Source organism: Takifugu rubripes, chromosome 17 (genome assembly GCF_901000725.2).
Source record: "Takifugu rubripes chromosome 17, fTakRub1.2, whole genome shotgun sequence".
In the NCBI taxonomy this organism is placed as follows: domain Eukaryota; kingdom Metazoa; phylum Chordata; class Actinopteri; order Tetraodontiformes; family Tetraodontidae; genus Takifugu; species Takifugu rubripes.
The window spans coordinates 8,568,133-8,580,583 of NC_042301.1; the positions used below are offsets into that span (position 1 = coordinate 8,568,133).

General features: G+C 46.0%; 2 protein-coding genes across 7 annotated transcripts; both read right to left on the minus strand.

The window, feature by feature from the left end:
• Positions 1-83: 83 nt before the first annotated feature.
• pet117 (PET117 cytochrome c oxidase chaperone) lies at positions 84-868 on the minus strand. Its single transcript, XM_029850747.1, has 2 exons — positions 698-868; positions 84-231 (listed from the first exon to the last, which is right to left on the minus strand). The coding sequence occupies exons 1-2, from the start codon at positions 836-838 to the stop codon at positions 103-105; spliced, it is 270 nt and encodes an 89-aa protein (XP_029706607.1). The 5' UTR covers positions 839-868; the 3' UTR covers positions 84-102.
• A 251-nt stretch (positions 869-1,119) lies between these two features.
• Positions 1,120-12,388, minus strand: LOC101066820 (CSC1-like protein 2). 6 transcript variants are annotated; one of them, XM_029850733.1, is made up of 25 exons: positions 12,257-12,388; positions 12,018-12,120; positions 9,606-9,824; positions 9,398-9,477; positions 8,725-8,815; positions 8,497-8,534; positions 8,282-8,424; positions 8,050-8,112; positions 7,751-7,802; positions 7,545-7,653; positions 7,396-7,466; positions 7,220-7,300; positions 7,033-7,156; positions 5,780-5,913; positions 5,508-5,645; positions 5,281-5,434; positions 5,106-5,212; positions 4,778-4,864; positions 4,639-4,704; positions 4,392-4,554; positions 4,142-4,247; positions 3,470-3,637; positions 2,836-2,951; positions 2,671-2,754; positions 1,120-2,573 (listed from the first exon to the last, which is right to left on the minus strand). In XM_029850733.1, exons 2-25 carry the CDS (start codon positions 12,057-12,059, stop codon positions 2,391-2,393), a joined length of 2,619 nt encoding a protein of 872 aa, XP_029706593.1. In that variant the 5' UTR covers positions 12,060-12,120; positions 12,257-12,388; the 3' UTR covers positions 1,120-2,390. The 6 variants fall into 6 exon arrangements, with proteins under 6 accessions (XP_029706593.1, XP_029706596.1, XP_029706594.1 ...); XM_029850736.1 differs by having other exon boundaries at positions 5,577-5,645; positions 12,018-12,338; XM_029850734.1 differs by having other exon boundaries at positions 1,120-2,570; positions 12,018-12,338.
• Between the last annotated feature and the right edge of the window lie 63 nt (positions 12,389-12,451).

Genomic DNA, 12,451 nt, shown 5'->3' on the forward strand with positions numbered 1-12,451 from the left:
TGATGTCAGGATGGTTGACCCTGCCCGGGTTTCTTCGGTGTGTGGGAACATTGACCCGTCTAGGTCATCAGTGATCTCACCAGGCAACTGTTGTTGGTGGACCTACGTCTCCCTGCCCTGTCTCTCGTACTCCAGTTGTCGGGTCAGAACTCTTTGCTCCTCCAGTAACCTCAGATTCTCCTTCTTCTTTTCCAACCGTTCCAGATCTCTGAGCACACCGTCGTGTAGACGCTGCGGGTATAAATGTGACCAGAAGTTTGGAATCGTTACATCATCACCATGGTTACTAAGGGAATTTCATCCCCGAGTTACTCAGGGAAATTTATTTAACCAGTCGTCCATTAAATAGTCAGGTTTTAGTTATTTCAACTCAATTTTACTTAGACTTAGAAGGGCATTATATTTCCGTACAATCTACAAGTTTCTTAAAACATGAAAACAAATTGATTCAGCTGAACGACTCAAACGTAAAAACTGTATTCTTAAAATCAAACTATTATAAAGTAAATATTTTGGGTATTGGCACCCAGTTGCACCATCAGATCTATTTTATGGGTGTGCTCTCCAAATCAAAGATGTTTCGCTCCTGGTCCTTACCCGGACCAACGGGACCTTCGCTGATCGCTAGACCGTTACTGTCGAGCCAACATGCAGCTTGTTCGGCTTTTATTACGGCGGTCGCTTCCGAAAGTCCTACCTGCCTGTCCCAAGTCTGTTTGAGGTGGACAGCGGTCACGGTGCTCAGCGTCAAAACCACAGAAACTCCCAAGACCACTTTAGAAGCTCTAGACATTACGTTCCTGTTTGTCTTCGCTAGCCAGCTGCTAACACTTAGCATCCAGGTTGGCTGATTCTTCTTTAGTTTAGTTCCCTAAAACGGAGCTGACGCGGTATCACCCCCACCTGGTGGGTAGTGCACACAGCAGGTAAATAACAACTGAGTCATGATAATCGAAGGGAATGAATACGTACAACCATCAAATGCACACGTCACAAAATATGCTGTGAATAAAAACAATTTAATTCTTAAATATACTGGGATCCAATCCCCGTCCCACTATAACCAGCCCCAGTATAGGCAGTCTGTTTCCACAGATAACTTCCTATCAGGAGACAACCGCAGATGAAAGCAGATTTTATTGATCAAATATCATAAATCACGGTAAGAAATGAAAGGGTGAATCAAACTCTTGTGTGAGCGGGTTGGTACAGATCCATGGATATTTACAGGCTGTATTTGTCCATTCATTATTTTCATGCTTCACATTCTTGAAGCGTGAAATTACAAAACCAAGAAAAGCAAAAACAAGCGACAGTTGTTGATAACTTTCAGCTGCACAGTAGCATCATCTCTAAGCTGTCTGCATTCATGTAATAATCTTCATTATCACGTGATTCATTCAGCACATTACAAAAATATTATGCTTCTCTTCTTCTGACAGGAGGAATCAGTGAACGCTGCTCCAGCCCACAGGAAGTGGATCAAAAACAATCAACCACAAGAAAAATTACCAAAAACAGAAAGCAATAAAGCTTTTTCAAACCATTACAACCATGACAACGACACACTTGAAAACATCAGGTTCCCCGTTCTGACACACGTCAGATGATTGTGAAACAGGAAGTCTATTTATCAGACCCAGTGCAGCAGAAACCCAGTCCAGCAGGGTCCATTTCACAGCGCCGGAGTTCATCATAAAAACATTGTTTCACCCACGTTTCACATCTGAGCATGAACGTCACTGATCGACAGGGCAGGTCCTCCAACCTGTAGCCACCACAGGGCCGCAGCTGTGTGCAGGTGAACGCACAAACACACAGACATACAGGTGTGAGTTGTGTGAGTGGTCGAGAGCAAGAACATTATTGTTTTTCAAAGGTTCTGTCTGATGAGAACCGACACAAACGTTCCCGCCATCGGGTCCCATGATGTTTGTTCTGAACCTCAGACCTGGACTTCACCAACAAGCAAAACTGCTCTGCGAATAGGTGGGAAAATCCACAGTTTACATGGAAACACAGGAGTGAGGTTCTTCTATGTTACCAGCTGATGCAGAATGTCTGATGATGTCAGAAGAACCTTGGTGACAGAACTGGTCCAGCCTTCCCAATACAAACAAACGAACGAACAAGGCTGGTGGTTTCATACAGTGAGTTCCTGTGGAGAGCAACGTTCAAGGTTGGGGCGTTTTAGGGAAAAGTGAGAGGGTGTGTGAGAGAGTGTGCGAGCTTGAGTGTGTGTGTGTCTGTGTGTGAGAGAGCTTATGAGTGTGGGAGTTTGTGTGAGTGAGAGTTTGTGTGCGAGTGTGAGAGAGACGGTGAGAATGTGTGTAGTATATTAGTATAGCCACTCCTTTAGAACAGCACTTCCCCTCTAGCTCCGCCTCCAACTACTGATGGACCTCGTTAGCGATGAGACTGTCCTCCCCTGACTGAAAATCCGCCTCATTTATGTTGTTCCCTCCATTCATCATCTCCTCATCCTGGGATGAGGTCCGGTCCTCCTCGCCACTGCCACCGCCGGGCTCCTCAGTGTTTGGGTCCTGGAGCACCTGAGCAATATACATCTGCTGCTGTGGGACCAGAAAGACCAAAGAGTTCCTTTGTGACTGTTCTGGTGTACACGTGGATGTTTTCACCGTGGCAAGAGGCGGCTAAATCCCAACTGACCTGAGGTTTTGTGGTGGGTGGCGACAAAGGCCGAGGTGGACATCCATTCTCGACAGCGTCTATGTTGCTCTCCTTGGTGTCGATCTGACGCACACACAAACAATCAGATGTGCTATGAAGTGATGATGAACATCGTGTACGGGTGTGACCAAGAAGCTACTCCACCTTGTAGTTGTGAGCACTCAGGTACTTGAAGTGTCCGAAGCAGACGTGAGACAGGCAGACCACGATGGTGATGATCAGCACCACAAGAGTGAACATGGAGGTCGGTGTCTCAAAGCCTGTCGCCACACCACATTTGAATTAGCACAGTTAGCATTTCCTAACCCACAGCTGGATGTGTCTCTCTGCTGGTTGTGCAGCAATGATGTTAGCAGTTAAGCTAACAGCAGCATTGGTAATGAATCTGATGCTTCAGAGCAGGAATAGAGCTGAAGCTGCACAGGAAGCACTTTGTTTGCTAGCTGGATGCAAACATGCTAATGGAAATGAGCAGTTACTAACTTTATATTGCTAACTTAGTGAGCTAATCTGCAAGAAGTCTAAAGGATCAAAACAAAAACCAGTGGTTTTTGCTAGACTCCAATGTTTCATCTAAATGATCTGATAATTTGATTCAAATCAAACATTTTAACCATTTTTATTTCTTGTTATTGATCCTATCAGTCACAAATCTGCTTGACAACACTGATGAACTTCCTGTTTGTGTTACATTTAAACTCTTCCCCCAACAACAATCGTATGGAATGTGGTAGCATGTTGCTTTTGTGTACGTGATGAGCTTTCACAAAGGCTTCACCTGTGCGTACAGTAGAGAAGAAGAGCAGCCAGAAGAGGCAGAGGATGGGTGCAGCCACCACCTGGGTGACAGCTCCAGAGTGGATCTTCTTGTCCAGTTTGGAAGGCAGGTAAGCGTAGTACATGTTGTATCGATCCACAAGGTGTTTCAGCAGCATGTACATCAGACCTGCAGGTAACATCAGTACTCATTATGTGACATCATCAGTGCACCGCACCAGCACACGTGAGAAGGCTCACAGGCTACAACCATGTTCTTGTGCAGAAAAGAGTCTGAGAAGACGACAAAGAGAACATGGACTCAATCCTGTCTCTGGGATGCTAGATTTGTGGAGGAAGGTTTGTATTTATTCACATCTACTAGCATTTAATGCTAACACTACCAGCTCCATTTCTATGGGTTTTTTAGCAGCTGAAGTGGTGGCAGCTGTCACACTGTGACATTGCCATCCTAAATTTCTAACGCATCAGAGTTTTATCTTTGGCCGTGAACCCATGGCAACAGCCGTTCTTGACCATCTCACACTCATAAGACCACTGTTTTAGAGCCTGGACCACAATGGTCGTCTTTCACCCGGGACCACCCAAAAAGTGTTTACGATTGACTAATGTTAAGCTACAGTACTGTAAGAGTCATGCTAGTACAGTCACCAAAGAAACAACAGAGACAGACCGAACGGAACGATGATTGGACAGGTAATGCTGTAGGCCATCACCACTGTGAAGACATTCATCATCCATGCATATGCAGCTCCAAACTGGAACTCGTAGGCCTGGTGCTGCAAAGACCAAAGACAGGGTCCCGGTTCAGATCCAGCAGTCCCACAGAAAGAACAAGTCCTAGATGCACATCCACCTCCGATTATTCTTCCTTTACCCATTACCATCCATAGCTGACTAGCTACTTCTGTTTCAGTCCTCACCCGCTTGACGTTGCGGCGGTCAGCAGCTGAGCGAGCCAGGCACAGCCGGATCATGTACATGAGCAGACCCGGGATCCTCAGCAGGTCCATGGCGTTCCCGATAAATGCTGAGGCGATCACATAGTTGACGAAGAACGCTCCATTATCAGGCAGAAAGACACACCTGCAAGGACATGAGGGTCCGGACTTTGGTCATTTTAATCTTATGATATATTTCAAAAAGTTTTAAAGATAATGACAAACGTACTCAAATCTGACTGTTCCGTCAGCCAAGAACTTCTTATCAAAGAGCCAACGGAAGAACACGTCCAGACTGACAAGGACAGACAGGTTTCAGTGAGGACGTCAGGGACTTGTCGGTTAGCATCAGTCAGCAAGTTAATCACCTGCTGAGTCCCAGAGATGGCAGCAGCAGAACCATAAAGATCAGAAAGGTGTAACACTTGTGCATTGTGGTCCTGTTTTCTCCAGACCTGCAGCAACAGACCGGCAACACCTCACACCTGGACCGGACTACAATGCAATAGACTAGACTAGACTAGACTGGACTGGATTTATTTTCTTACTCATCCTATCAGTATAAATTTACAGACTGTTGTGAACCTGAGTTCTGGTCAGGAAACAAACTACAGCAGAAACTGGAGCAGCAGTTCCACCTTTAGCTGTTACTGAGAAAAGCCTTGATAGAATCTCACAGTGCTGGTCCTCTGATACCTGGTCCAGTGGGCCTCAAAGAAAGCAGAGTAGTAGACAATAGTGGGCAGCAGAGCAGAAAAGGCCCAGAGCAGGAGAGTCGGGAAGAACTGGGTAATGATGGGATTCTGAGCAGAAGCAATAGGGTGTTAGCGGTGAATTATTTTAGAGCTAACGTCCATGAAGAAGTTCTTACGTTCAGGTACTCCACAGGTTTGGTCACATTGAACTTGTCCATGGTAGAGATGATTATTGCAGGTGTGGTGAGGAAGAAGAGCAGGATGAAAAGGATGCAGTTGATGATGAAGCAACGGATCCACCAGGAGATCCCACCCAGTGAGAGATGTTCCCTGCAGGAGGAAAGATCAGCTTACCAAGGTTGCAGCTGTTTAGGAGATCTGAACATTTTTTTTTGTCATGTACCAGCGGACGTTCTGAGGGTCGGGAGCATAAGAGACATTCCAGTTATGCACATGAAGAACTTCACTCAACTGAGAAGACCGCGGCTCTTGTCGACACCGGCACCCCTGAACCTGACACGCATTAAAGTCCTTCAAAATACTGTGAAGAAACAACAGGCTGAGTCAACAGCGGGAGGCGGGGCCAATGAGTCAAAGCTGACAGAACGTCTGCAGACAGTTGGTGGGACGAGCTGGTGTTCAGGTGGAGACAGGTTCTGTTTGTTCCGTACTTACATGGCCGTCATGGCCTCATTCTGGAAGGTGACAAAGGCCATGCCCAGAGGTTTGGTGTGGACCTTCTCCTTCTCCTTCCTGTACTCCTCCTTCAGCTTGACTTCTCTCCTGGTGTAGAAGCTGACAGCTTCCTCCTGCACGACAACACACAATCCTCGCTAAGATGCTAACAGAGGGACATGCCCCCGCACACCGGCAAACCGAACAATTAGGTTAAGGGCTGGAGCCAGCTCTGCATCTGGAAAACAGCAGTAGCAGTAGAACGTTGACTATCAACTATAGAGCTCTAACTGTCAACAGTGGAACCTTAACAGTCAACAGCAGAACCTTAACCTTCATCAGTAGAACCTTAACCATCAACAGTAGAACCTTAACCATCAGCAGTAGAACCTTAACCATCAATAGTAGAACCTTAACTGTCAACAGTGAAATCTTAACTGTCAACAGTAGAACCTTAACTGTCATCAGTGAAACCTTAACCATCTGCAGTAGAACCTTATCCAACATCATTGGGACCTTAACTGTAGAAACTTAACTGTCAACATTTAAATTTTAACTGTCAACAGTAGAACATTAACTGTCAACAGTGAAACCTTAACCGTCATCAGTGGAACCTTAACCATCAACTGTAGAACCTGAACCGTCATCAGTGGAACCTTAACCATCAACAGCAGAACCTGAACCGTCATCAGTGGAACCTTAACCATCAACAGTAGAATTTTAATTGTCATCAGTGGAACCATAACCGTCAACAGAACCATAACCATCAACAGCTGAACCTTAACTGTCAACAGTAGAACCTTAACTGTCAGCAATAGAACCTTAACCGTCAACCATGAAACCTTAACCAACATCAGTGGGACCTTAACCATCAGCAGTAGAACCTGAACCGTCATCAGTGAAACCTTAACCATCAACAGTAGAACCTTAACCATCAACAGTAGAACCTGAACCATCATCAGTGGAACCATAACTGTCAACAGAACCTTAACCATCAACAGCAGAACCTTAACTGCCATCAGTAGAACCTTAACCATCAACACTAGAATCTTAACCGTCAGTGGAACCTTAACTCTCAACAGTAGAACCTTAACCATCATTAGCGGAACCTTAACCGTCAACAGTAGAACCTTCACCATCATCACTGGAACCTTAACCATCAACAGCAGAATCTTAACCATCAATAGTAGTGTGTGCCTGCTCCTGGAAACACTGGGGGAGCCTTTGACAACCTGGATAAAGGTTTGCGTCACCTCTTCACAGCCAGCGATGGCACAACAGCAGAGGTGTCCACAGGGTTTGGTATTGATCATGGTGGGAACGTGTTCCTTTGCCATCAGGTCAGTGAAAAACTTCTTACTGCGTTCCACCTTCTTCCTGAAGAGATGAGAACATGTGGTTGACGTGAACGTGCCAGTGACTCGGTTTCTGCTGACTTACCTCTCAGCATTCAGAGACATGAGTTTGGCCACATTGTAGCAGATCCGGGCCTCCAAAACAACACAGTTCTCATACGCCTGTCTGAAGAACCAGAAGAACATAGGGCGTACAAAAAATGGTGACTATGAGACAACCAGAACTACCCATGTCCTTCCAGATTCAGTGAAGGAACTTACTCAAAGTGTTGTTTGATCTGAGTCTCCTCAGCATATCTGGAGATGCTGTTGATGAATAAAGTGCGTTTCACCTGCAACACATGAACCTGTTCTGAGTGCTGATGAAGACAAAGATGCAGACGAACCTCTCGACTGTTCCTCCTTCCTACCAGGTCGTCCTCCTTGTAGTGCATCTTTGAGGTGTGTCTCCTCATGCTGTAGACGGTCAGCAGAAGGTACATGAACGCAAAAGAGGTGTGCAACCACAGGAGGTTGGTCCTGGACACAAAACAGAAGACAAAGGTGTCTCTTCATTTTAGCTCTTTGCGCCGCGCCAAGCTAAGCTAAGATAAGTTAAGCTAAGCTAAACACTCACCCTGACTTCAGGTTAGCGATGGTGGTGCGTCCAAAGCTGTAGGCATTGTTTTCTGGAACGAACATCAGCAGATATTTAACGTCACACCTTCAGACACTGACATGAACTGACGCTTGATCAGTAGCCCCCACAGAACTCAGCTAAAACCAGGACCAGAACAGAGGCTACCATTCTACCAAAGAACGGTAAAGAACCTGAGGGAACACCTAACTGTAACACACCGATCTTTATCTGATCCTCAAATTCAGAGAGAACCACAGAGCTACGGACCTACAAGGCTGGTACAGTTCTCCTGTTACCTTCTTTAGAAGGAGGTCTAGAAGCTCCTTGGCTGATGTAAGCGTCTTTACTGATAATTCTAACTAAAATCAGAAGACATGAACAATGCAGGTGGTTAAACAACCAACAAGGAGAGAAACCCCTTGTCAACAGACACACGGACGAGTCCATCCCAGATGTCAACTTGCTAGAGGGTTCTCTATCTGTGTGGTAACACTGCACAGACACCTGGAACCACAGATGGCTTTTTACCCAGAAGGTCCCCAGAGAAGTTGATGGGGAGGATGATGCCAACAGAGAGGACACCTATGACCACCAGCAGGCCAATGATGTGTCGCTGGAAGGACAGATAATGGACAGCATCCTCGCCACATTTCTCTCGGATCTCTTCATCCCTGAAGGACAATTCAAAAGTGTCACATGGTGGCGATAGTTAGTCACCTGATCACTTTGAAGATGCTACTCACTTTATTCTGAAGATGGCCGTCAACCAGGAGCAGAAGCCCTGCGGGGAGAAAAACAACGATCACACAGGGAAGGTTTACAGGGAAGAACCATGGCGACAAAGGTTCTTTAGATTCTTTGTTCTATTTGATTTTATCTTATTTTTCTCTGAGTGCTCTTGTTGCTGTTGTTGCACTGTAAATTTCCCCGTGTGGGACAATAAAGGATCTGAATCTGAATCTGAATCTTACATTGTCTCTCTGCTCAAAGTCAACCGAGCTGGAGACGGAGGTCAGGCGCTCGTATCTGTCCTGTGTCTCCGAGTGTGGCGCTGTGGAAACGCTGTAGAACACAACAGGAATGAAGGTTAGTGTGTTCTGACTGTTTTCATTACTATGGTAACACACAGGCACATAGAGAGGAATTGGAACCTTTTCAACTACAAACAGTTTTTCTTCTCTCAAACGGATTTCTGACCAAAAACACAAACAGAATGGGGTCATCAGTGTGCTGCTAAACAGCCTACTAGCACGTCACAGAGTGAAACATTGAGCTACAATAGAGGCGTTACCTTTTCACCGGCTCATAGTTATTTCTGTCTCTTCTTCGGCTACGTTCAGTCAGAATAAACAGCAGTGTTAACATCCTTTCTGTTAGCATTAGCACAGATGCTTTTTTAGAATGAACACACATGTATACACATGCACAAGCACGGAGGAGTGTTTGTTGCCACCTGCTACACTGAAGGTAAGATCTGGTGCATCTGTGCACCAATCACAAGGCTTATCATTGGGCATCACCAGATTTATAAAGACCATGTGATCAACCAGGACTAACAGGTCAATATTAATAAACAATAAACAACACCCAAATGCTACAAAAGAAGCGAGTCTCTGTGACTTTCTACCGACAGCTACATGTTACCTGTCGGCATCAGTGACAAGTGCCAAACGGCCATAGTCCCACGCCACCTTCCTCAAAATGGAAAAGACAAAGAGCAGCACCTGCAAACCAAAGACTTCCTGTTAGAACAGTGTGTAACAGAACAATACAGTTTCCAAAATAAAAGTTTAACCATATCTGTACTGTTTGAGCCGCATTTCCACAAAAAATTTGTCTCGTGTGTGTTTACCAGGAAGCACATAAAGTCAAGGGCCAGTACGGTGGGTACACCCCCGAAGGGCAGCCCCTGCAGCACGGTGCTGCGGATGCGGGCGGAGTAACAGTAATCTTTGGAGCCAGTCTGGGCAGAGCAGTTGTCCAGACTGTTGCATGGCTGGCCACCGCCAAATATCGCCATGTTGAAGATCAAAACTCTGAACACGCTCACTCCTGCATCCTTGCAGAGAACCTGAAGGAGGAAACGTACAGCTGTAGCAAAATTTCTCTGGTGCCATGGAAATACTTCCTTTATTTTCACTGTCAAGCTTACTACTGTTTTACAGCAGTTAGACTGTCAGGATAAAAGCAGGAGCAAGTAAACAAACTGATCCTCCCAGTTTTGATTTCAAGTTAATTCGTTGATGATGAACAGCTCCAGTTCCTTTATTAAGGTAAAAAATGAGCCCAAAGTTAACGCTCATTAGCGTGCTCACAGACCAAAGGGTTTGTCCCAGGAAGCCACCTGAAAGAGCAACCAGGACAATGTGAGATGCCTCTGAACTTAGAACCACAGAATGGCTCCAACACGAGGAACCACAAAGAGTTCAACATTCCTAAGGCTGTAATATAGAATCAACCACTCACACAAGAAGTTAAAGTTGAGAGCCAAGAAAGCAGAAGGAGCCAAAGGGCCATTCAGCTCTGTGGCTCCACCTGGACTGGGAACCACTTTGAGAAGACCAACTGGGGCTCTCAACTGACTACATCCAGACCAGCCACTTCTATATCCTCTTATTCTAGTTGCTATGGCAACCCCAACCACACCACGAGCACCTGACCCAGTTTTTGTTCATCAGCGGTCACCGGACCAGCAGTGACAGCAGGCAACATTGATCATGTGATCGGAACGGTGGGTCCACCCACAAGCAAAAGAAACACAAAGAAGCAGAAGCGAGGGGGAGGAGCTAAAACCAGCAGCAACATTTACAACCTGTCTGAGTTCACAAGACGCTGATCAGGACAGGAAGTGATGACACAAGTGCTCCCTGTTGTTATTTTAAGATACCTTGGGTGCGAATGCACTCACCGATGAGCAGCTCACTTCACAACTGAATTGAAATAAAAATTGTTGTTAGTTCCAATGTTAGTGATATATGTAGGCAGAACCGTGTTGGAACACTTCAATGATATAGCTGAAAGGAAATCCTTCTTCCCTGATGTGTCACTTCCTGTCAGAGTGCGTCTAAATCATCAGGATTTACCAACATGTGGGCATAGGAATGTGCACGGTACATTGACAGAAACTGTTTCTATTTACAGCTAAACAGTGACATTTGTGAAAGGTTCCAGCATAATTCATACGACCACCCTCTCCATCCATCCGTCTGTCTCTGTCATGTTGAGCAGCATGACTCATCTGCAGCCTCCAGAGACACACATGCACACACAGACCACTCAGCACACCATTTCCATGGTAACACACTGGAGATGCTGTTATCCTGCCTCCTCTCCAGATTGTTAGGGTTAGCATCAGCTAACATCTGTCCTAGTGGAGAACCATTCTCCAAGTCAGGTGAAGTTAAGTCACTTTACTGTAGGTCAAAGGTCACACATGTGTGCACGCACACACACACACACACACACACACAGACCTCAGCTGAGAAGAACAGGGATACGAGAGTGAAATGAGTGTTTTGCTCTCTGCTCTTGTGTTGCACCTGTAGCTAGGTTAGCATGTGGACCTGGATCAGGACCACAAAGACAAGCATGGTCACAGATATGAGAGTCAAATAAATCAACATTAATAAGAAGAAACAACTGTAGAAATGCAAAACAACTGGCAACATGTGGTGGATGATGACAACAGGTGAAACGCAGGCATGTCACGTGCTATATCCACAGTAGTGAAATGTGACAATGTAACTCATGAAGACGTTATTATTATCAATAATCGAGCTAAAAGTAGGAGAATGCCGAGGTGCTATCAACTATTCATCCATCCTCATATCAGCACATCAATAAACACGTAGCGACGTCGTGTTGATGGATGGTCCAGCATCACTCTGGAACAACTATAAGTCTGTTGGAGGTCTGATCCGGATCCAGGCTATGCTGCGGCAGAGCTGCAGCCTGAGAGTCGCATGCGGAGGGTCGTCCTCTGCGGACACGTTACATAAGCAGCACTCTCACTCAGCAGCACTCAGGGTCCGGCTGGATACAGGAGTCGCAGTCAGGCCTGACAGACACCGAGAGCCGCTGAGCTGCTCACACAAAGCCTGCTTATAATAAAGCAGCTCAGGAAGCTGCAGCAGAAATAAACTCATTAGAATAAACCCGAATCTGAGCGTCCGCGGCGGCCGCTGCTCTAATCAGCGCACAAAAGCACCGTCCGATTCTCACAGAATCATCTCGCAACACACACGATCCACGCCCGTAGAATCACCGGCAGCTCCGCCCGCAGCTTGATCCTCCACCCGCCGATCATCCGTGTCCGCGTCAAAATGGAGCCGGTGAGTTTCCCCGACAGATATTGAGCCGAGGAGCCGCTGGGGGGAGGAAGAGGGAGAGAAGAAGGAGAAGGAGGGGGAGAAGAAATGGAGAAAAAGAAGAGTAGTGAAGATCGGGAGATAAAGAAGGAAGATAGGAATAAAAAAGAAAGAGAAGAATATGTGTTGTCTGAACCGGTTCAAGGTGGATGTTTTGATTGGTGCCGTTCTGCATGTGGTAACGTCAGGACTTTAGTCTCAGATGGGAGGAGGAGATTGCTATCATCATCTTCATCATCACCATTGTCTTCCTTGGCTGGAGTTTGTGATGAAGAACAGCTGCTGTACAGTTTTCAGCTTTCTGGTGATTTGACTGATCTGATGAGCACAA